Source organism: Echiichthys vipera (assembly GCF_963691815.1).
Source record: "Echiichthys vipera genome assembly, chromosome: 8".
NCBI classification, from domain to species: Eukaryota; Metazoa; Chordata; class Actinopteri; order Perciformes; family Trachinidae; genus Echiichthys; species Echiichthys vipera.
The window spans coordinates 5,502,733-5,528,214 of record NC_139833.1 but is presented as its reverse complement, the minus strand read 5'-3'; the positions used below and the strand labels follow the sequence as shown (position 1 = coordinate 5,528,214).

Here is a 25,482-nt window from a genome sequence, read left to right as displayed (position 1 = left end):
TCATACAAAACAGTTTATTCGACAGTGTCTAGGTCCAAATACCAACAGACCCCATACAAAAGAAAAAATAAAAAAAATAAATGCTACAAACTTCCAAAGAACAGAGAGAACTTCCATCTACACAAAACTTCGCCTCAAAAATACATTACCGTGAACACAAAAGAGTATCGATTAAAGATAATATATGTAAAGGGGATCCCCGTCGTATTTAGGAGATATTACATAAGCCTGTTAGGATGTCGAACGGGAAAGGAGGGCGCGGTGAACAACAGCGAGAGCGAGCGACTGAACGCGTGTGTTTGTGGGGCTTTTCTTCCTCCGACAGCGCGGGAGAAGAGGGCAACAGTCAGTGATGCAGCAGTCACGTCGGGCAGGAAAAAGAAAAAAGTGGAGGTGTAAAGAAAAGGAAACGGGAACGAGAGGTAGCGAAGGGGTGCGCACAGAGGTAGCAGATAGCAAGAGGAAGATTTCTAGAAGAGGTAGCTAGCGGATGGACGAGGAAGAGGTAGCAGAGATACTAACGGTGCTAGCGAAACAGGGGGAGGGGAGCAGTTTGAGTTAAGACTTCACATTAAGACGTCCTGATCTGAGCTCATCATCAACGTGTGCGCTGACCGAACAAAGAGGCAGCCATGTGAGTTCAGATTCAGAGTTTTCTTTTGTCACGATTTTAGCCAACATACATGACGGTTAAACTTAACGATGGGATGTGTAAAAAGCTCATTCACATCCCTGTTTTTTTATTTCGTAGTGCTGAAAACAACCTTGTCGAACGGTCCTTTCATAGCCGTTCTGGAGCTTTTGAGCGTCTTAACCAATGTTCCTCTGCAGTTGTCATGGAATCGAAGCTGTTCAAATCTATTATTTTGAGCATTTTTAAGGTTTTCCACAACAACCGGGCAACCTCATCTGCCGAGGAAGATCGGTACTTTGATCAAAAGCTGCACAACAGCTACTGGTGGATGTTTTCGGTGAGGTTGTTGAGCCACCTGCCGTTTCTGAGGTCGATAATGAAGCTTTCAGTCTCAGTCTTTAAGCCAAAATGCTGGAAAAAGGTCCTTGAAATGCACAGAAACATTGAAAATTTGAACATCGACGACACCTTAACAACTGCTGAGGAATAATCATGTGATACAGTATAAATATCCAGGACAGCTACTGATGGATCTTGTAGTGAGGGGTGGTCAAGAGTTGATTTTCAGTCTCGTTATTTAGTCACCGAGCAGACGTGTAAAACATTTGCTGGTTCCATCTTTAAATCTCTCAACTGACCAGAAAAGAAATAGGGCAGATATTATTTCAGTCATAAAATGTCCAGAATGAAAATATCAGACTCCTGAAGCTGAAGTCTTTGAATGCCTCGTTTTGTCCACAATATATTCAAATATATTCAGTTTAAAAATGATATAATGACAAAACAGCTATCAAAATAGTTTCTAATTAACTATGATTTTAGCTCTATAAATAAACATTTGGTGGTTGTTCCCCTTGGTCACACTTTTATTGACTACAACGTCACAGGAGACGGAATTTGAGCATTGAACTGTGAAAATGTGATTGCTTCTCATCGGCGGCGCCATCTTTCTTTTTTTCAGTGTGGCGACCACAAATTGAGGTTGATACACAGGATTAAGGATATTGCTTAGATTTCCCGTGGCTGGCGGGCAAAAAGCAAAAATGTCTTCACCTCTGTGTCGAGGCGTGTGTGTGTGTGTGTGTGAGAGGTGGGGTTAGCGAGGTAGGCAGCATGAGGCGTGAGCAGAGGAGGGTGGGGGAGAGGGGGGTTATTCGCAACAGTATCAGCACCTAAAAACATCTAGAAGCCCAGTGCGCGTTCATGTTCTGATGTTTCAGTCGAGCCGCATCACAGCGTCTCCCTCTCTTGTAAAGGCTGTGTGAAGGTCAGCAGGAGATCATATGTATATATGTGTGTGTTCATGTATGTGTGTGTGTGGTTGTCCAGTGCTTTGTGGCAGGGTTTGGCCAAGTTGGTGTGTGCACGCAGCCTCCAGTGTGAGCCTCAGCTTAGCTTACATTTCTGTGTGTGTTGCAGTGCTGTGGTTGGTGCAAGGCAGATGGAGGAATGATGGTGTATTTCGCCGTCTGTGCCTCAGTTTGTGTATTGCCAGAACAAAAAGGACCAAAACCAACAAGAGTTGATCATCTTCCTCATAGAGCCCTGTTGTTTTCCAAAAAACATCTACATTTTGCAACGGGCGACAACCCCACGCTACAGCACCAAATGTTGATTAATCCGCTGCTAGAAATAGTCCCCAACAAAGGATGTTTACTCTTGTTTGTCAGACACAAAGATTTACATCTTCAGGAGGAACCACTGGGGTTTAGAGCCACGGATGGAGCAGGGAGGTCAGACAGTGATAAACGACAGACTAACACATTGTTGGTTTTGGTCTTTTTGTAGGATTTGTTGACAATAATAAAAATAAAGTATAAAACCAATTACATCCTTTAATTTAGTCAGGTAAAAGACTAATCTGGACTAATCTTGGTGTCTTTTCGGCAGATCATCAGTTGCTGTGAGGATGATTTCCGGTTGCCATTTTTAATTTGATAAAGGAGAAAACAGAGAAACACCTTGTCAAACATTAGAAAACGACTTTCTTGCAGACTTTAGGGTTTGACTCAGGTTTTTTTTGTAGCAGCAAGACAGAAGAGATGTGAAAACACTTCCCATCACCCTGCCACATTTCACCAAGTTGTCTTTTTTGACCAGACATTGTTATTTTTGTTTCTCAACTCATTTGTGCAAAAGTCTCAAACGAAAGAGCGACGATCACACAAGTGTCAAAAAACACTCTGGTCAGAGGAGGCAGACGAGTGAACCGCCATGACACACCCCTCTGTCTTGAACACACACGCACGTGCACACACATATTCACAGACACACTCACACACAGAACTACAGTGTATCGTTTAAAGAGGAGCGAGAGGTAGATACTCGGCAAGACAAAAGCGAGGGTGGGCTGGGTCTCCTCTGCCCCCTCTGTGTGTGTGTGTTTTATTCATAGCATTATCTGAGTAACCCGCAGAGCCTTGTGTATGTGTGTTTGTGTGTGTTAAAGCTCAGCACACACTAACACCCCTGCATGTCTGACTGGTCCTCTGGTCTCACTGGCTCCCCCTGGGGTGTGGTTTGCAGAAAGAGGCAACAGAAAAGAGGAAAAAGACGGGAGGGGGGGTTGCAGTGTCATTTAAAAACGGCATTGGAAAGAGAAAAAAGAAACTTTTTTTTAATCTGTTCTCTCTCCTCGTTTTGTTTTCTCTACACAATCATTCTCTCCAGCCTCCATCTGGCCCAACAGAGCAGAAAACAGTGTTTATTACTAGACGACCCTTGCCGATGTGCCCTGAGAGGAAGTCTGGATGTGTGTGTGGAAAATTGGGTTACCCTTGCCACTGAACCCTGAGTGTGTGTGTGTGTGTGTGTGTGTGTGTGTGTGTGTGTGTGTGTGTGTGTGTGTGTGTGTATGTGTGTGTGTATGTGTGTGTGTGTGTGTGTGTTCTGTGATAAAGTTTATAGTTGTTTTGAGTGTTGAGGGAAAATATACCGAGGCCAGTAGCAAAGGCCATCAAAAAGGGGTTCAGAGATAGAGTTAGTTTTGAGTGTGTGTGTGTGTGTGTGTGTGTGTGTGTGTGTGTGTGTGTGCTTTTGTGTGTGTGTGTGTGTAGGTCTTAGTTGTCAGCCACTCGTCCACTCGCGGGCGCTGGAGGACCCACAGGAACTGGAGGTACCGCTTCAGGCTGTGCAGGTTGTGGGCCAGGGTCTGGAAAGAGGAAAGGTGCTAGTTTTTAGAGCAAGAAAGAAGCGCTGTACGGGGTAAAGGAGACTCTGTGGCGGTCTGACAGTGGTTTCCAGCGGGTCTGGAGGCTGTACCCACTCAAATAGCTGTTTATTATCTCATTACCCTTGGGATTTACCAAACAGCACAGAGAAGACGACAAAACATGCATTTCTTTTCAGACTTTTCAGTAATCTTTGTTAATTAATAGGGGTGGAAATCTCGAGGCATCTCACAATTCAATTCAGAGAGTAACGATGCGACGAGAAAACAATTATAGATGCATCAGAATTTTTAATTTCTATACATTATTTTTTCTCGCTGTGTGACCACTGGCTACTTCTAAAACATGGCATTTGAAATAAACCATAACAGCAAATAAACAGATGAATTTACTACCATTAACTTTTAGTTCAGTTAAACAATTTGCATTTGGTCGGCGGCCATGATTCTTACTCAAATACTTCCATATTGTCAGTAAGATAAATTATCAGTAATACTCCATTATAAGACGATCAGTTAATAATTCCTGACCTGCAGCTTGCGCTTGTTTGTACAGGGCAGGAACAAAGGACTGACTAAAATGGCCCAGACCGTGACACTAAGGGGTCCTTATGAAGCGTCTGTATGTGAGTTGGGAACATTGGAGCGAGGCCCAAGCACTTTGACCATATCCTTTTATTCTGTATGCTCTATGACGTACATGGTCCCGTATACGCAGCCCTTAAACAGGAGGTAACACCCAACTGATGAGCTCTCATCCGTCTGCAGAGCTGTCAACCAAAGTTTTCCAATTTGATATTCTTGGACAAACATAAATAGAAGTTTTCCAGCACTTTCATGTTGATACTTTGGTTAAGAATATGTTAGCTCCCTCTACATTATTCTTAAAATGTCTGTGAGCAAACAGTACAGCTGGAAACAAACACAATGTCTGTCAAAGGAACATTCATGGAAAATGAATATTTTATTTTCCCGTCATCGTGCTGCTGCCTGACCTCAGTTGCTGATTGGCTGTACGCTCATGTGATGCTAATCAGCAGCAATGACAGATGTTTAGCTGCAGCTGACATTCAACATAAATACCAGCTGTCAGCTCTTGGGTCACAGCAATATACAGATCCCATCATTTTTTTCCTGACGGTGTTTGTTGTGTAAATACTGAATTCTAAAAACAACCCCGCAATTTAAACGCTACTGGTTTGGGTGAATTAAACGGTGTACACAGCACCTCAATAAAAAGCCTTCGAATCTGATGAACACAAACATACAAGTGTATACGGGTAATAACACACACAGTACAAACATAATGAGATGTGTACTCACACATGCCGTTGGGGGCTCCGGGGTGGCGCGGCGGCATCATGGGAGGCATGCCGCCAGGAGGTGGGCCGCCAGAGGACGGGCCGGGAATCATACGCCCCGGCATCGGCTGGCCTGGTCCCATCGGTCCTGTGGCACAGAAAAGATTAAATCAGAGAAAATTCTTTACAGATAAAGCAAGAACTTCAGGATTATATTTTTTACAAGTCTGTCTTGAAATACCAGGATTCCCAACTCTTTAATTTTCAGTCAGTGGAAGTCAGATTTAAAAGATGCGCAGTCTATGGCAATTACTTATCTATGAACTCATCTGTTACATACTACACAAAACATATCTGGCACCAGCCTTACGAAAAATGAAATGGATAAAAATCACTTCTGATGTGCACCGTTCGACAGCACTGTATATTAGCTATAGTTGTTTCAGTATATAGTTGTTTTGATCGGGTATCAGTGAGGATACAAATCTACGCGCCGAACTGTTCTCACATATTTTAGCCCTGAAAAAACTAACTTTAAAAGTCGTTTCAATTGTATAAATTGGCTCTTCTCCAGAAGATAAATTCTAATTTGCCGCTCTAAAACAGTAGATTCCAACATAACAGCCTATTTTAAATATTTGAAATACTCTCAAGGGTTCCTGCATCTTTCACAAACTCAAATTCAAGCACTTTTCGAGCATTTCAAAGTGCATTTTCAAGCTTTTCCACCATTTTAGCTGGGGTAAACTACATACAGCATAAACAGTATACTGATTATTGCAGCTCACATTTAATCAGATGTCATTGTGCGAACCAAATTATGTTTTGTGACGACATTCAGAAGGGAGTTTGTAGGTAGACTTGGCATTCGATATGAACATATTTTCAAGCACTTTATTTAAAATTCAGGCACTTTTCCAACCGTAAAAACTATTACCTGCTCCACCTGCTCTGTGTCTCTGTCTCTCACCTGTCTGTCCTGGGTGGTGAGGAGCCATGGGATGGTGACCCATCGGGGGGTAGCCGGGGTGAATGGCAGCACCGGGTGGGGGCCCTCCGTGGTAGGGCACTGGTGCTCCGTGGTGCGGTGGGGGCCCTCCAGGGTGAATGCCTGACTGAGGGGGCCCGGTGTGGGGTCCAGATCCAGGAGCCTGCCCCTGTCCTTGAGCCTGGGCGGCAGCAGCAGCAGCGGCTGCGGCAGCGGCTTGCTGCTCCATCTGCTGCCTCGCCTTCATCTCTGCGTATTTGAGCTGCTCCATGTGGAACGCCTGACGCTCAGTGAGCAGCTGCTGTCGCTGAAGCTCCAACTGCAAGGAGATGGAGGGAAGGCCAAGAAAGAGGATTAAATGATTTGATATAACCAACACTAATAATTACATTCAGCTCAACACTAACAGCTGGCTGCAGTGAAGTCAATTTTATTTATATAGCTCAATATCACAAATCTGCCTCAAGGGGGTTCACAATCTGCTCACTGTACAACATCTTGTCACTGGACCCTCAAAAAATGGAAGAAACTTCATTTTACTACCCTTTTTCGACCAACCCAGACCTGGTTCTAGTGCTGGACTGGTGCTGGTTCATTGTTGGTTCAACTTGAGAACCTTCTCAGGACCTGTTTGGTTTTCCACAGGTTACAAAGTCACGTCATTACATCATTGTATACCTCTGAGGTTTCCTCAGAAATGCTAACAACAACAACGGTGGACTACAACAAATTTGTGCTGCTCGTCTTGAATACAATGGATGCTTTCGTTTGAGAAGAAAGGTAATTGTCTAACATGTTTTGATTCTTATTAACCCTGGATGTAAAATGTTAATGTTAGCATTTGTTGAAGGGTAATGTTAGCACTAGCCCGCTAGCGCTAATGTTAGCTAAGCGTACCTAGCACAGACTACCTGCAGTTGATCACACTGCAGTTAAAATTATTGGTTTATTCACGTCTTTACAGGCAATGTCAGAATCAAATGAGTGCAGCTGGAGCGGTGTTCAATGAAAACTGACATGTATATATCATTACCAAGACATGAAAACACAAAGTAACTTCATTGCTACATTCAGGTGAAAACAAGTCAAGACAAACTAATTTTACATGTGATTTTGGTCAACTGAGCTTACATGCTTGTATAAAGACTCTGTTGTTTGCTTCACAGAGCTCAGTGTCTTCTACAAGAGGACGAGAGGGCAGCACATTTGTACACCTCAGCGGCTGTTTGCAGTTCTGCAGAGGAGATGGTGCACGTACAGGCCTGTGCAGCCTTAGACTCGGTATAAAACTGCCTTGTGTGTCTGTTTTCAAATTCAATGTTTTACAGCCTATGGCAGCAGTCAAGGGCTGATTTCTCTTCAGTCTTCGGAAACTTTATGTAAACCAGAGCCCTTTCATGCACTATTTACAGCTGTGACACTGGGCTGCGCTCCCGATGCCTCCACCGTGAAAACACAGTTTTACACTTTCACTGGGGTCTCCAGGGATTGTCCAGCCACACACACACACACACACACTCAGAGCTGAGAGCTATTCATTTGGCCTGAGGAGGCAGGTAACAGTTTCACTTGCCTGACTCTGGAAAATGTTTTATACTCAATTCAGCTCCTTCACAAAGAAGTAACCCTGTCTCCTCTTTAGTCTCTGTGGAGGATTTGGACCAACTGGGAACACAAAGTGTTCAGTGGCCAACATCGGCCGATGAACTCCAAATATTTACTTGCTACTTGTTTTACTTTAGCAACCACAAAAGTAGGACTGTGCGATACTTAGTGTTTTTAGGATAATTACAAAAACCTGTCATTTAAACAACAATTCTTTTGACAGTCTTGTCATTCTGAATCATAACCAACATGAGGATCTGCCATCTTTCTTTTCAAAAATGTGTGACAGCTTCTTTGACTTACAGCCTCTTTCTCTCGGTCCATGATGGTCTCGAGCTCCTCGAAGTGCCTCAGCTTGATCTCCAACTTCTTCATCTGGGTCTCCACCAGCAGAGCCACCAGGGACTTGATCTTCCTCTCCTCAACCGCCGCCAAGTGCTGAGAGGATGAAGTAAGAGGGAAGGCAAACAATAAATATCTCGTACTGTGTTAACGGTTACATCTTCAAGTTTATATCATTCTGCAGTTATTTTGTGACCAGAAGGATTGAATTTTCTAGGTTGAAGAATCCCTTTTGGGTATTTTTTCACTATATTTTTATTTTTCAGAATGCCCTTCAACAACCCCCTGAAAACATTTAGTATTTCACATGCATGCAATCGGATAAGTGGGACACACAAGGAGGGCAGAAATCAATGGTGTCATATCGCTTTGGCGTACAGCTCTATTAAGCTCTTTATTTTATTGTTATTTATTCTTTATTTTCTCAGTGTTAATTTAGTAATTGGCTGACAATGTAATATGTGTAAAATTAAACATAGGGGGATCACAGCAATGACTTCCAGGTGAACAGAGGGCAGATTAGACTTGCTTAAGTGTGTGTTTGCTGTGTCAGCACCCCTGAAGTCTCACCTTGGCCTTGGTTGCAGCAGACGCTAGGGCAGCAGCGGCCGCGGTGGCGATGTTTCCCTCTCCGATGTCGTGCTCCAGTTTCTTCCTCTTCTCATCTCCCTCCTCTGTAGCTGCCTTCTCCTCCTTCTCCTTCTCCTGTTCTGTGGACGACGTCTCCATCGCCTCCTCCTTGTCTTTGTCTGACAGGGACGGAGACAGAAATTTAACTAATACTAAAATCATCATACATAAAAAAAAGTCCTTCAAACCTCTTGTATAAACTTGAAGTGTGTGGAATATTTTCTGATGAATCTCAGCATTACCTGCTGGAGCCGTCTTGGCCTCCCCTCCCTCCTCGCTCTCCTCCTCGCGCTCCGATGTCTCCGATCCTTCCTTCTTGACCTTGTCTGTGGCCTCTGTCTTGTCGCTCTTCTCTGCAGACTCGCTGGGCTTCTCTGCCTCATCCTTCAGCTCCGCCTTAAGTACGGGGACAAAGACGCACAACGTTAAGTGGACTGTGTCAATGCCACAGGAGCTACGGTCTGTGTTTCAAGCCGGATTTTCAGATCAGACTTTAGATTGGGTCTAAGAAAAGATACACACAATAACAGCAGTTGGCCGCAGTACTGTCAGGTTCTGTTCAAAATGACACTTAACTTTACTGGCACACTTTTTTGTTACTTTGGCATTTTTGTCAAAAGGACAAATAAGTTAAAGTGGTTTGTATTGTGACCGTATCCATCTTTTTGGGGGCCAATCACTGATCTGGACACAGTGTCCGACACTGCTTAATGGATGCTAATGAGGAAGCCATCAGCCAAATAGCTGCCCAGCCGAGCGAGGCCAATGTGACCGTAAAAAAAGCCATTACATTTGGCCGCTGGGTTTTTCCAAACCAAGAGACACCCAATGCAGAGGAGTGGAACATTTACTTTTAACACCAAGTGGGAGAGAGGAGAGGTCTAACACTGTTATCTTTATATTTTGGATATAGGCTGTTTGAAAAACATACAGGTAGGAAACTCAGAAAAGTGTTTAGAAACTGTCAAATTAATTGTTGGTTTTGGTCTTCACATTGGATTGGTTGACAATAAGAAAAATACCAATTAATGCAAGTTGTATCTATTTATTAGCAGTTATTCCCTACACAAGTTTTCCTCAACACGAAGGATACACAAAGATACAGTATATGAAGATGTCTCACCTTGTCCGCCTGCTGGGAATCTGTGTCCGTGTCTGCCTTCTCTGCTTCTGGGGTTTCTGTTAGAGACAAATGTGATGGAGAAATTATCATCATATCACGGACTAAATCTGATCAAGAAGATTCACATAGTTGTGCCGCAAACTAAACTTTCATTCCAACTGTTTGTTCCCCAATGAATTGTTTATGCTGCCAAAAACCAAGCAAGAAAGAAGGCTGAGATTGCGTTCATGCTAGCATAATCACAGAAATGACAACAGCACTGACACATCATCCTGAAATAAAATGCATTTATAGATTATTTGAGTCTAACATCATCAAAATCTGGTGTTTGAGGGAAAAAACTCAGGAGAGGAAATTAAGGTCAAAAGCATTTAGAGTGAACAGGAAAGGCCATGAAGTGCGCATGAGCGTTTGCACACACTGCCACACATACACGTGACTGGATAAATACATGTGTACGGTTGAGTGTTAAACCGTGTCACAGGTGCACTTGAGCGTGTGTTTAGGGTTTGAATATTGATCGTGTGATGTGTGTGTCGGTCGAGTGCTTCAGGCCAGTAAGGCACTGAATGCATTTAAGCTTATCGATTGCAACTGTGGCTCAGGAGGGCATTAATTCAGGTACAACAAATGATTGGTGCTCTGTGGGAGAGGATGTGTGTGCGTATGCATCCGTGTTGATGGGAGATGACGAAGTGAGCAAAATTTAAATATTATAATATTTCTAATGTGAACGGGGCAAAAGCCAGGCAAACTAACTGAACTGTGAGAGTAAATGGATACACACTGCACTCCAATAGAATATTTATTAAACACATATCACATTATAGTACACCTGCACAGAGAGAGGACTGTGACATACTGTTTTAATATTCATAGTCAGTATTGCAGGTTGTGTGTGGTCATGCATGTTTTCCTAGTTGACGTACGTGTGTGTGTGTGTTGATGGAAGAGGAGAGCAAAAATGAAAGTGAAATATTTCAAGAAAGCAAGCACTGAGCAAAATGGAGAGAAAGAGATATGCACATAGTAGAGTGTGATGACCCAGTTTTCTGCTTCCCCTCCTCCCCCTCCCCATCTGTTGTTTTAATCCACTGGTTACCACAGCAGTATGCGCACACACACACACACACCAATATTTCTGTATTGCTCACCCCCTGCTGATAAAAACTGACATCAAATGTCAAGACAGACTGATCATCTCTGCCTGATAATCAGGTGAAGAACGACCATTGTTCACACAGGATGTTTCTCCCAATAGCTTGCAGCTATAGTGCTGCTATGTGCTGCCCCCCAGTGGCTGCACACGTCACAATTAAGATTGTCTCCATACCAGAATTTTAAACTTCAATACAATACAGCCCTTGATTATAGTCAGGAGGCACCAGCAGTGAACCATCAGTCCCAGTTTTAACTCCTCGCCATGTGTTTACTCACCTGTCTTTTCTGGTTCCTCGGGGGCAGTGCCAGCGATGCCGCTGCTCTCCAGGCCGAAGGCAGGGTCCACCTTTCCTGTGCTCCTGGCCGCCTCCTGCACTTTCTTCACGTGAGCCTCCACCAACTCAGCCGGCACCTCCTCACGCACACGAGAGAACTCCTCTGCAGCCAGAGAGAAGGACATTTATTCATTTAAAACTCCAAACTGACATTAATCTGACACTCAATATTGGCATGGGTGCACACCTGAAACATATGGTATAATCTAACTGTTATGGCTTTGTTTTGTTATAGTTATTTATTAATTAAGTCATTACAAATCCCACATTCAGGGTTCATATAGCCTTAGTTCTTATATAGAGTAAAACTCAAGCACTTTTCAGGTACCTATATAAAACATTTCCAGATGAAGTGCTTTGACATCTGCTGATTTTGTCATTTTAAATATAATATTTTTGGTTTACATGATCATGTTGATGAAACACCAGGTTATGCTGAAAATCAAGTGTAATACTAAAGCAATAAGTACATTAGAATTCAAGCATATTACTAACCCTGAAAATATAATGCTTCAAATGACCCATTTTCCAAACGTTCAAGCCTTTGTACGAACCCTGTACTATCTTAAACTTAAGACCATATGAACCAAAATCTTAGTCCCAGAGCTCCAACAGATTTAAAAGATATGACTCTACAGTTTCATCTTTCTTCTTTGTCAGTACTCACCTAGGGCTGCCCTGGCGGCAGCAGATGCCACTCTGGGGTCGACAACAGAGGCCAGGAAGGCTACTGTGCTCATGACGGGGTTCCCAGACTGGCTGAAGGGTATGGGCTGGTAAGCCAGAGGGCCCAGGGAGGCTTCAGTGCTCTCCATGTATGGATCCTCAATAGGCAACCGCAGGAAGTGCAGGATACACTCATCCTGAGTGCGTGAACCGATGTGCTCAGACACTTTGTTCCAGTCGTCTTTGAACATCTCCAGGGCCTGGAAGACGTGAATATTATCTCGTCAGTGTGAAAAATTCATAGATGTATGCAGGATCATAAAGACTGAGAGGATAGCCAAACAGATTAAATGGGCCGTAAAGTGAGAGGAGGGAGAGAGGTGAAGGGAGGGTAATTGAAAAGTAGAAGGGCAGAAGAGAAAGAGTAAAATTGAGAAAGGAAGTAAGGATTTTTAAAGCTAGGCAGGAAGCAAGAAGGGGACAAATAGAGGGGCTGTTAAAGAAGGAGAAATAAGAGGAAAAGGTAAGGAAGAGAAGAAAACAGGAAGGGTCCACAGTCAGGTTTTTCCATCTCTAATGTCCTGTGAGACTCACCTCCAGCAGCAGGAGAGTCTCCTGCTCGGTCCAGTCCCTGGTGGAGTTCGCTGCTTTCGCCTGAAGTGAACCAAGACCAAATGATCAGGCACATTATACAACAAAGGGAACATGTACTGGCAGTATTTTAAGTAGAACAGCAGAGAGGTTTTCATCCATTTTTTGTCTATGGCCTCCAATAAGTGAGAAAAGATTTTTCTACTGTTTTTAAGGCCATTTCACAGGTTTATTAGCATTGACCCATTTACCCTTCATTCACCATTTTAAAAGCATGAAGAGATCATCTCAAAAGCTCAAAAGTAAATAAAACAATTAAAGGGGGACAACATATTACAGACTTTTAAATAAGTTGTGTGCCGACCTTGAGATTTTTCTTGTTGTACAGGTCGGTGCGAAGGCCGAAGTTCTGCAGGTCGATTGCCTTGTCTTTGCCTTTGTCTGCGAAGTTGGGCATCGGCTGTTGAGGGGGAATCTAAAGAGATGAAACACAGCACATGAACAATAATATTGACGTAGTTTTGTTTTAGTCACTGTGGAGAACTTAACATCAGTCTTGTGGTTTGCGAAATAAGCATATAAAGTTAAAAGTAAAAGATAAAGGGGAGCTGCAATCTCTCTTCTTCCATCTATCACTCTGTCCTGTATATTTTAGTCGGCCTTACCGGTGGAGGTCTGTGGTTGAGGGGCATGAGGCCAGATGGTGTGTCAGCCAGCACAGTGAAGTGGGGTGTGGGTGGGGGGCCCATGGGCAATGGACGACTCTCTGAATCGACCTGGTAGTTCACTAAACCCCACTGCTCCAAGAATGCATGAACCCTGAAGACAGACAGCAATGACATTATAATACTCTTATTTTACAGTTTGTTTCAATTCATTCATAATTCAAAAAGTTTGAAATAGCATCAAGCATCACTAAAAAGTCTTTAGCAATAGCACGGAAATCAGATTCCCATCTCTGCATTGTAAAATGAATTCTGGAAACGAGCAGGTGCATTCCACTTGAAACATATTTCTACAGATTTGACATCTGTATTTGAAACATATGGACACAGCGCCAACACCAGTGTTATATTTGATATAAAAATATTATTACTACTGATCAGTGCTGGGTAATGGTAACTTAGAGCAGCTTTCATGTAATTTCATGAACATGAAAGTAGGGTAAATGGAAAACCTCAGGGATACCTTACAGGCTTGTGCAACATTTTGGCCTTTAGCTAACTGAGCAGAGGATGACCAACGTGTTACCCCAACACTGCTATCGGTTAGCCATTAGTCATCTATCAATAACTCAATTTAGAGGAGAGAAGAATTACTTTATTAAGCCTGCAAGGGGAAATAAAACATTTTCACACACACACACACACACACACACACACGCACACACGCACGCACGCACGCACGCACGCACGCACGCACGCACACACGCACACACGCACACACGCGCACACGACCTAGGATACATGCAATTAAAGGAGAGATGTCAGAGCGAGGGGGCTGCCGATGGATCGGCGCCCTGAGCAGTTGGGGGTTCAGGGCCTTGCTCAACAGCACCTTGGCAGTGCACCGAACCCCCAACTGCTCGGGGCGCCGATCCATTGGCAGCCCCCTCGCTCTCACATCTCTCCATTAACCTTTTTTAAGTTCATTTCTTTTATATGCATCTGGGACAGGAAGGGAGCAGTGTTTGTACTAACGTCTGATAAGACTTAAAGATAATACTCTGTTTAGGCAAAGCAAGTGTATTCATATAGCATATTTCAGCAAATCAAAAGTGCTTCACATAAAACAACTCTAGAGTCATGGGACTTTGCTCACCTCATGATGGCACAGACATCCCCGGTCAGGTTCCTGCGACAGGAGGTGGAAGTGAGGTACTCCTGAGGGTTTAGCCGATATGTGTCGATCATGAAGTTACGATAGGCCAGGTATCTGTTGAAGAGTCAAAAAGAATCACCAGAGACATTAGCACGACGGGAAACACCACTTTGGGTTTGCAGCGAGACATTGTGCAAGAATTCTACATAAATAATCCTGAGACATGTCTGGTGGCTTACATCTCTGGAGTTTTGGACTTGTTCTTTCCGTTAAAGAACTCGGGTAGCGCTCTTCTCTCAATCTCATGGATGCTAGCAGGAAAGGACAACAAATTGCAAAGTGAGATTCAGTTTTACCACCAATGGTTTTAAATGATGAAACTGACTGTGGCTCCTTGTTATCAGCTATATTAAAACCTGGTTAACTGTCGTTCAAAAGGTGCAATAATAGTGACACTGACTGGCTAGTTTTTTGTTTCTTTATATCTCAAGAGCACCTTTAATTGCAAGTACGGTGCGGTAAGAGGGGTAAATAAAATATAGAAAGATAAGAGCAACTGTTGTACGCTTTTTAAAACTAGATGGATTTACAGCAGTGGTTCTCATAAACACACAACAAATCTGAACAGTCAAACTTTGTGCTTATCCTTATTCCACAGCTCTTACCAGTTGTAGTCAAACCAAGCGCCGTAGCTGGGGATAATGATGTGGTGAGTCTGTTCAGTCACATTGTCCTCGCCGGCGTCCATCAGTCGGTTGATTTCAGCTTTGCCCTGTTCCTCGTCATCCTGCAGAAAGAGACAAAAGAGTCAGACAGGTCAGACAAGATGAAGACCACTTCTGGGTGAACATCTCATTATTTCTATTAACAAATATTCTAAAAGTTTCTAAACGTCAAAAATGTGTTTGCCTGCAAGAAAACTACGCTGGTCTTGCGGTTATAGTTGGAAAGCGGGAATTTTTTTTTATAATTTTATTATGCAGCCGCAATTAGGAACTCTGCAAGACTCCGCCAGCAACTTTGAAAAACAAACATCCTCAGTAAAAATGGACTTTTGGGTTTTAGAGAACAGACCAAGGAAGCGTTACATATGTCTTAACCAATAAAACACAGACAGAATAGATGTCAGGATATGAGATTTTGACATCACAACTATTGTCAGAGGAAATATCATAGTTTTCACAAGTAAAATCCATTCATTCATTCATTCATTCATCTTCAACCGCTTATCCCGGGGTCGGGGTTGCGGGGTGCTGGAGCCGATCCCAGCTGACATCGGGCGTGAGGCGGGGTCCACCCTGGACAGGACGCCAGTCTATCACAGGGCACATAGAGACGTACAGAGACAGACAACCATTCACACCTACGGGCAATTTTAGACTCATCAATGAACCTAACACCTGCACGTCTTTGGACTGTGGGAGGAAACCGGAGTACCCGGAGAAAACCCACGCAGACACGGGGAGAACATGCAAACTCCGCACAGAAAGGCCCAGGTCGGGATGCGAACCTGTGACCTTCTTGCTGTGAGGCGACAGTGCTAACCACTAGTGTGCCTAAAATGTTTTTCCCCAGAAAACAAAGATTAACAAAAATGTTTGTATTATAGATTGATTATTGCGGGGTTAATTATTAAATGTTAAATTCCTAGTGAGGGAGACAGTTAGTCTACATTGACATCCTACCTGTTGGAGGTTGATTGACAAGAACACTTTGAGCTGTGGCAGGCATTCGTTACTACTTTTGACACTGAGTGAAACACACACACACACACACACACACACACACACACACACACACACACGAATCATCAATCATCCTACCTTTCCACCAGACAGCACAGAATCATCCTCCATGTCATCTGGAAAAGGGGAATAAATGATTTTAGTTGAGATGCAGCACAAGGGCTTATGTTTGAAAATGATCAAAAGTAAATGTTTCATTATTCTGAACTGATGAATGTAACCTATACAAAACTAAACAGCTCAATTCTGTTCTAGATACGTACCCAAGTCAGCCATATTTCCTCCTTTCACTGGAGTGTTCTCACTGTCTTTCTTTGAGTTTGCTGTGTATGAAACAAAGGAGAAAAAGATGAAACTGTGGACTACTGAAAAGGATTTATACAGAACAAAATAAAAATAATTCAAAGACAGTTTCGTTCAGCCATGGGCATGAAGGCATTGAACCGGCACTTCCAAAAAACAGGACACTAAAATAGATTTTTCTAAAAGTGGGACATCACAGATGGGACTTGGTCTATAAAGAGCATTTTTAGTAAGGACTGTGTAGAAAGTGTGGTTTTAAAAGGGAATCTTTACAGAGGATAAAGATGAAGCTTCATTCATCTTTAGACGTGAAAAACATCTTTGGGCCGGAAAATGGTGAGGGGGGTGGGGTGTTCTTGTCATCCTTGTATGCCGGTGTACGATAACCAACACAGTATCACAGAAAAACCCACCACAGATTTCAGACTTTAAAATAAATGATTAAATGAAACTCTTATACTCAAAGAAAAAAATAATTGAATTAGGAGATAAAAAAAAGACACTTTCAAAAACTGACAGAATTCACAAAACAGAAATGTATTTTTACCCATTTCTAAACAAAGAGCCTGAATGAAATGTTAGAACACCTTTGTCTGATGTTCAACAGATGACAACTGACCCATCAGACACACAAGAAATAACTATTTAAATGGATTTATTTAATTTTTGGCTCAACTCAATTTGGCGCACTCCAGAATATAAGAAAAAACAATTACTTTTGGACAAAACCCCCAAAAAAACCTGATTATGGTGAAAACATGTTGGCTTTTTTTTATCACCCACTACAATAAAGGTGATTTAATGTGTCGTTTCTCTTTATTATTTTTGAAATGCCTGGATTGCTTTGTCGTTTGTCCTGTTTCCTCCCTTTTCTAAGAGCACTCGACACATTTTTGATATCTACGGTTAAGTATAAAGAGCGACCCGTCATCTGTTCTTCCTACATTTACAAGCCATGGCTGATATTAGTTTTGGACAAAACTAATGACACGGGCGGTGGCTGAGTGGTTAGAGCAGTCGCCCCACGTAAAGAGGTTAAAGGTCCTCGACGCAGCGGCTGAAGTTCGACTCTGACCGGCTGCCCTTTGCTGCATGTCCCCCCTCTCTCTCACCCCATTTCCTGTCTGTCCCATCTAATAAAAGGCTTGAAAACTGCCAAAAAAAGAGACGTAAATCTGGACTCAGGGAGCATTTGATTGTGTTGCTGAACAATATGTTTTATATTGTCTAAATAAAACAATGTATCCCACTTTGGCCTCTGGAAGCATATTAGACCACAGTAGATCATGACTGCGCTCGCCTATTTAAATGTGTAGAGTATCCAGCTAACCCCACCCCCTACACATACCATTCTTGGACATGCTGCCCTCCTCCATGCTGGCACCAGCCGAGGAGTCGTCCAAATCTTTAGTCATGTCCTCCTCGGTGTCCTCCTCTTCACCTCTGTGGCCTCGCCGCTGCTTCCAGTGAGGCCCCGGGTTCCTGACACCAGAGAGAGTCATCAGTGGTCATGGAAATCCTCAACAAAAACCTCATTAAGCAACTCCGTAAATACGTTTAAAGAGTAGCTCACACTGTTCAAAATATCCAAATATAACAAGATCAAGCATGTAAAAGGTATTTCAGACGGCTTCTTCAGTCATCTTAAGCTGTGCAGAAGATAAAACCTCAAAGTCAGTGTGTGTTTGGACTTGACATTGTTGTTATCAGTGTCGTGTGTTTTATCATTTGTTTTCAGTTTCCAGTGCGAAAGATACAGCTGGTGATATTCTACACTTTTGTTCATTCTAACAACCCTATAAAAGCTCTGTAACACCAAAAAAAAAAAGTTATTGAAATCAATCAATCAATCAATGAGCCACACTGTTGCACAAAAACAGGTTCCTTTATTACCATGAATATAGTTAATGTAGTTTGCTCTACTGAGTGTTTGCCCTACTGGCATAAACACTCAGTAGAGCACCAAAAGTGTATTAATCCGCTGCTTAAAAATAGAACGCAACAAATGCACCATTTACTCCTGTTTGAAGGATATTTGAAAAAACTATATTGCCTGGCTGTTAATAACGTGCTGTCTTAATATAACTGCAATTATTTGCTCTACCTATGGCTATAAAGGGTACTATTAAAAATTGGCCTCCTTACCCCTTCTTTCCTCCCTTCTTGCGGGACTCGACAGGAGTGCTTGGCGGCGAGGGCGAGCGCCTCCTCTTCTTGCTGGCAGAGTTGGCCTTGCGCTCCTTGCGATCGGGTGTACGGGAAGACTGATCAGACAAGCCCCGTGCAGCGCAGGGAGTGAGGGATGGAGGATGAGAGAAAGAGCCGCAGAATGAGAGGATGGAACGGTTGCACACACAAGGAGGGGAAGCGGTGGGACGACGACGGCGGGGAGGGGGGAGGATGCCGTGGTGGTGGAGGAGACGACCAGGGTTACTGTATACTGTCCTCTATCTCAAAACAGCTTTTCTATCACTCAGACATTAATTTATTGATTTGTGGTGAAATATTTATCTGCCAGAAAGGATCTTTAGTAGAGAAATCACCACCACAAGTTTTGTACTGGTAGATTGTCTTCGTTTGAAAAATTCCCCCCTGGGATTATTAAAGTATTTCTGATTCTGATTCATAGACTACAGTTTTTGTTTCATCACTAACTCTTTTTGGCCACTGTGCACTCTGTAAGCCAAACGTTAATAAAGCAAAACCTCTGAACCAATCAGGCTTCTGGTTAGCATCCCATCGAGCTAGCTTCAAATTAGGTGACAGCACTGAAACATCTGCATGGCCAGTTAGCTTAATGTCAGCAGAAGCTAAGAGGGTATTTCCATGAAGTGTGGGTGTATAGACCAAGAAGACCGGTTGTTTTTGAAAACTAAATGTCTTCCCTCTTATTAAATCCTTCACATACCATTTTATTACAATCACGTGAAAGCATCGGTCTTGTGAAGTAAGTTGTGGCTAGTAAACCTACTTTAGTTTACCAGCTTTAAATGCTGAAAATTGTTCAAAAACATTTTCCAGACATGGACAGAAACCCTGAAGCACATTACAAGGAGACAAAGAGCGAGGAAAGGCTTGGAAAGGATGGGCGACAAACAGACAAGAGCCAGACGCAGACCAAGGAGAACAGCGACACACAATCCACAGGGCACAGCCACATGCAACAACACACGCTGTTCCATACAGTACAGATATATGACCAGTGTTTGATTTGTATTTTTCATGAACAGCCAATTTGAATATTCAGATAGATGGTTAGTTATAACAATTATCATTGTGGTTCATTGTTCTTATGAGGTTGATTCCACATGATAACAATAATCCACAATGTCCAACACATTGCTGACATCTAACAACGATAAACTGGTGGTTTCAAGCCGTACTGACGATGGAAGAATAGAAAACCCCCTTTCGGACTGAAGATTTCCTGAGACAGACAAACATCTACCTCCTCTTCCTTGGGGAAGATCCTCTGGCGGAAGTTGACTGGTTTCTTGTTCTCGTCCACCTCGTAGTCTTCTTCATTCATCCACTCGTTGAAGGCATCTGTGTCTAAAACCCACTTGGCATGGACCTGAGAGAACCGAGGAAGAAAGCAGACGGATGCTGAGGAAACGGGAATGATCAAGTGTGCCGATCTAGATCAGCCACGAGTGTTGTTTTTACCTTGCGAGTCTGTGTGAGTCATCATGGCAAAATATGGTCCAGACATATACTGTAGTGATAACTACCAAAGATGCTTTTTACCTAGCTAGGTGTTTATATGCCTGTCACCACAATAGCATTATGTAGTCAGAAAACTTTACAGGTGTTTAGTCGGGATCAAAATGAAGGCTGAATTCAGAGATAGGTGTGGTCCGAGCAAGGATTTGGGAAGTAGGTAGAAAGAAAGTAGAGAGCTTGAGTCCACTTTAAGTCCTTGGCCTGGATGGGGAGTTGTGGCTGGTGTGATCACATGTCTATGTTTATTATTCTATCATACTAGAGTCTAATCACCCCTTTAAACTGATTCCCTGATTTTCCTTTACCGTTATTAAGAAAGGATTTAACTTTTGACCAAAATGAATTGCAAAACAGACCGTTTGATAAAAGCAGCCACAGCCAGTGCTACCTGAATGCTTCTCTTTGGAGCCTAAAAGCAATTTATAAAATTAAAACAAATAACACTGATGGCTTCACTTGACACATTTTTTGCTTTTTTCAATATGAACGTCCATTTTGGTTCAATGATTCTGAACTTGCATAAAGTTCCCTTTCTGCTTGTACTGCTCACCTTCCATGGTCTGTCCGTGCCGGGTGGGTCCTCCACATCCCCATCCACCTCGCTGGCTGACACCCAGGTATCATAGCTTACAGAATAAAATAAAAAACAGCCACAGGTCAGTGATAAGTACAACATCGATGACGATTGGGATTAAAACAGTTAGCCAAACAGGCTTGAGAAAAATATATCAATAAGTACAAAAAGGATCAGCATTTCAGTTTACTAAAATGAAACAGGAGGTAAATTTAATGTTTTTATATGTTATATGTCTGCCCTACGCCTTCTTTTAGAACTGACTATAATCATTTTTAAATGAGGGGACATCCAATAAGATAAGACAAGATGTTGAGGCCTGGTTCAGCAAAGATCACACGGTATAAACAGAAATCAAAGAGGGTGAAGGGGCCCGCTCTCTGCTCACCTGTCTGGGGAGAGACCCCAGTGAACCAGCACCTGCTTGTCTTTCCTCATGACAGGACGAAGCCACTCCTCTGCAACACACACACAGACACACACCAATGCTGACATATACACATTGACTAATAAACTATACAAAATACAGAGTATTACATAAATACAAACATATCTACCATTACAAAATAATTGATAACAAGATTAGCAGTCACATATCTGCCTTTTTCTTTAATTACTTGCTTTTTCAATAAATAAATAAAACAGGTTTATAGGTTTTAGAGATATTGAATGTAGGACTAGTTGGGAAGAAATATAGCCTACCTTCTTCTTGTTGGGATGGAGAGGGGTAAATGTGGTGGGTGGCTTTTGACTTGTCATCAGTAATGGAGCCCTGGGGGGGAGGAAGTGGAGAAATGATAAATAAACAAAAGAGACTGATACAAAAGAGTTTGCCATAAGAAAGAACACTTATCTATTTCAATGACAAATCATTTCATTGGCTAGTTTGATGTTACGTCGAGGCTCACCTGGTGTCTTTTGATGATGTCTTTGAGCTTACTGGCTTGTTTTTGCTCAATGTCAGGCGACAGGAAAACAGTGGGTCGAGTCAAGCAGTTGTTCTAGAAGTACAGAACCATTTTGTTAGACCCATAAACAATGTTTCTCATCCCTAAAATGTACGCAAAAGACAATCCCTGCTCATCTACAGCTCTGTATGTGCAGTTTGGCTTGAATAAAACTGCATACAAGTTACAAAAAACAACAGTACCATTTCTAAATTACGCAGGAAGATCAAAAAGACTTCATAACAGCAGATTAATATCAGTTAATTAGAGCAATAAATATCTGGCTCTAAAAACTGTAAAAAAAAATAAATAATATTACGCTTAAATTAAATGATACAACTAGTTTCGGTGTCTTTCTGAAAATGCAGGATCGATTCAATTAGAGCATTCAAGTTTATAAAAATAAATCAATAAAGAACATCTTCAGACTGCAGCAGACATCTTAATTAGGGACACTGAGCTGTTGTATGGGTCATACCTGGACCAAGTTCTTCTCAACATTTAAGAACATTTCCACGTTCCTGTCCATTCGAGAGGGATTCTGCAGGTCAAACCTACGCCTGGGAGGGAAAGAGATGTGGTTGCAGCAGTGCAGTATAGACAACAGCTATAAGCAAAGTAGTGTAAAAATGAAACAAGAGAGTGAAAGTGAGAAAGCTTGACAAAGTTGGTTTACATGTCAGGACTTCATGGGGGTTAAAGTCAGGGTCAACACCAGTCTGTCATTCTGTGTAAGTTACAACACATCAACTCACCACCCCTGCTCGCTCTTAAACTTGTAGACCGACCCCAAGATGTGACAGAGGGCACCTGCTGCCTTGAAATCCAGGAAACACTTGGCCTGAAGATAGAAGACAACGAGGGTATAACATGTCACCACACTGTTCTTTATGGCATCTTTTTAATAGAATAAACACCAGAAAATGTATGTGGTATTATAAAAAACATAAAATCTGAGCGTGCTGTGCTTACCGGTAGCTTTGTAAGAGCAGGATTGTTCACCCTGCGTCCAAATGCGTCTTCCTGGAACTGCAGCAGCTGGACCACCAGGCCTGCCAAGGATTTACTGGAGGGGGAGTCATTCTGGACATACTGGGAACAGAAAGGGATAAAAACATAATTAACACATCATTAATGAAAACACATGTATACCTAGAGCTACACAATCCGTTCAAAATTACAGTTCTAATGTCAATTATTAAGAAAGCAAATGGCTTGGTGATATGGCCAAAAATCTATCCCATATCCGTAATTTATTTCATATTTCGATAATGTATCACAAAATAATATATTTGTCGTTAATTCAATAAATAACTGAGGTTTCTCTCATTTTCTAAGGAACTTGAGAGCAAAATATAAACTCAAAACATGAGTTATTATCAGTTTAGTTGAAGTAAATATGTATTACGATATCTCAATATGCTTTCATCATGATACGATTCCACTGAAAGACAATAAAGATCATATTGAATAAACACCAGTCCCAACTAAGAATAATTATTCACATTTAAAGTGACACACTGTGTAGATTAACGTACGAACAAGTCGAGTTTCCAACAAAATCTGCAGCTAGGTTTACGATACGAGTGAGGGGCTAAAATAGCAAATTTAAAGTTTCCATTAAAACAGATTATTTTCAGGAAGTTTGTTAATTTTAATGAATTGCCGGGATTTCCATGACTGGGAAACTAGTTTTTTAAATCCCCGGCTTCAAAGGAACCCTGCTAGAGCCCAAAATTATGTCTTAAAATGGTTAAGTTGCCATTATTGCCAACAGAGATGCATTTAATTTGAAGCATGCACTGAATTGAATGAGTCAACTTGCTGCTCTCTGCAGAGGAGGTCAAAGGTCAGGGTCAATAACAACACAAGGAGCTTGCAGGAGATGCAGGGTCCTTCCTAATGACAGCGTTCCTACACATTTTCCCAAGTCAAATTCAAGAACTTTTCTAGCATTTCAAGGTGCATTTTCATGCTTTTCCAGCGCCGTATAGCTGTGGTAAAACCCCGACAGGGACAAGCGGCTGAAGATCAATGAAGATTATATACTGTACAATAATCAGTATACCTAATATTGCACTTGTTCATTAAAATAATGATACATTATTGTCTTTTAAACAAGCAACATGATGTTCTGAGACAGCTTCCTATATAAGGATGACAAATGAAAGGAAAATTAACTCCATTAATGGATAGACAGATATCTCAATTCATTTCACTCCTGCTTTGGCATTAAGCTACAATTCTCCAAAGTAATGCAATGAGAAAATAGGACAAGCCAAACTAAAAAGCTCACACAAGACCTGTTCTATTTATAACAAGGGCAATGTCAAGGAGACCCACTTCTAGCCCTAAAACATACCCAACTGCATATAAACAAACTCGAGCCAAGCTTCTGTGTTAGCATTTGTGCAGAAGCATGTTCAAATGTGTAGTCGCTGGTGTGATCATGGGTTTAAAATGAAATGTAGCCTTCAAAATTGCCTCTCATTAAGGTTTACTCAACAGAATTTCTATCTAAAAGTGTGTCGGTGGGTTTGAATAAGAGCATAAAGAGACAGGAGGACTTTTCTTTGTCTGGCTAACTTAGTGTAGCCTCGCACAGTCTGGTGTGCTGCTGTGTTGACAAAACTCAACACTGCTCAGTCTGCAGCACAAAATACAACTGCTGTAGCAAAACACACGCGGCGATCTCGCGATTACTGTGTGTCTACAAATGCAATTGAGCAGGAATTAAAAAAAAGATCAAGCTATTGTTCTATTATGCTAATAATAATAATAAAAATAATTAAGATGTTTGATAGTACGGTGTCCCGTGACTAGTATTTGGTTAGCTTCCCGGGCCTTTTTTGCAATGCTCATACGGCAGTTTCGTTTAAATGTTATGAATTAGGGAAAAGCTGCATATATAATGTTAACAACTGCAGTAGCAGAAACGTACATCTGCCTCTGGCTCAACATTTTCACCCCGAGTGTGTTATTAAATTAGAAGCGGCGCTGAATGAGCAGTTAGCTAGCAAACTGTGAGCTATGCTAGCTTGTAGATAAACAGCTTCACCAAAGCAACGTTACGGTTGGAGTCTATTTTGTGGCATGCTAAGACGAGCGTGTGCTAACTGGGTATCTTCTGTAACTCACAAAGAAAAGTAAACGTCTGTATAAACAGCTTAAATTGGAGCTTTAGCTAGTTTTGTGTGGCAGCAGCTAGCTAGGACAGCAGCCCTCCATTGTGCCAGCGTTACGCGGGCCGTCATTGAAATCAATGGAGCCCCAGAGCAGTTAGCTCACCTTCTTGTAGTGCTTCCCGATCCACTGCCGCACCGACTCGAACTGGGATATCGTCTCTGAACTTTCCCAAAATTTCGTGGACGGTCCGCCGTCCTTTTTTCGACCCACTGCAGTCCCGCCGCCGACCGGGCCGGTAGCCGGTCCGCTTGAACCCGTTCCGCCTGCCGTTGTCGCCGCCGTCGCCATTGTGTGTTTTGTCCGCTGCGATGTCTTTCTCCTCCACGGCGTCGCTCACCGTGCGAGTTTTCGAATGATATTGCGCAGCCGCAGAAGGGTTGAGACTGAAATCTCGCGAGGCTTGATCACGTCAGGGGTTTTATGGGAAATGGAGGCACAATACGTTGATTCAATTCAATGCAATTTTATTTATAGTGCCAAATCATAACAAAAGTTATCTCAGGACACTTTACAGAGTAGGTAAAGACCACACTCTATGACTTATTTATGATTTACAGAACCTCAACAATTAGAGGGAAAGATCTTGAAAGAACGAGGTCGCGGGTACAAGCGGCGTGTGTTTTCTCAGGAGGGGGGCT

The 25,482-nt window shown here is 42.4% G+C and overlaps 1 protein-coding gene across 1 annotated transcript; it reads right to left on the bottom strand.

The window, feature by feature from the left end:
* Positions 1 to 25,155, bottom strand: smarcc1a (SWI/SNF related BAF chromatin remodeling complex subunit C1a). Its single transcript, XM_083918837.1, has 28 exons — positions 24,947 to 25,155; positions 22,631 to 22,750; positions 22,414 to 22,499; positions 22,137 to 22,218; positions 21,620 to 21,712; positions 21,414 to 21,483; positions 21,100 to 21,169; positions 20,688 to 20,763; positions 19,863 to 19,988; positions 18,560 to 18,678; positions 17,763 to 17,896; positions 16,375 to 16,434; positions 16,190 to 16,227; positions 15,032 to 15,153; positions 14,606 to 14,677; positions 14,367 to 14,480; positions 13,211 to 13,364; positions 12,910 to 13,020; positions 12,549 to 12,608; positions 11,956 to 12,214; positions 11,230 to 11,391; positions 9,793 to 9,848; positions 8,912 to 9,065; positions 8,610 to 8,788; positions 8,001 to 8,135; positions 6,075 to 6,411; positions 5,127 to 5,252; positions 1 to 3,785 (listed from the first exon to the last, which is right to left on the bottom strand). The coding sequence occupies exons 1-28, from the start codon at positions 25,130 to 25,132 to the stop codon at positions 3,694 to 3,696; spliced, it is 3,393 nt and encodes a 1,130-aa protein (XP_083774963.1). The 5' UTR covers positions 25,133 to 25,155; the 3' UTR covers positions 1 to 3,693.
* Positions 25,156 to 25,482: the final 327 nt, after the last annotated feature.

Excerpts from the sequence above, each read along its gene's own strand:
- smarcc1a (XM_083918837.1), bottom strand. The coding sequence starts at position 25,132 with ATGGCGACGGCGGCGACAACGGCAGGCGGAACGGGTTCAAGCGGACCG. Across the intron at positions 16,228-16,374 it reads AGGAAATATGGCTGACTTGG|ATGACATGGAGGATGATTCT; the intron begins GTACGTATCTAG and ends CCCCTTTTCCAG. Across the intron at positions 5,253-6,074 it reads TCACCACCCAGGACAGACAG|GACCGATGGGACCAGGCCAG; the intron begins GTGAGAGACAGA and ends TCTGTGCCACAG.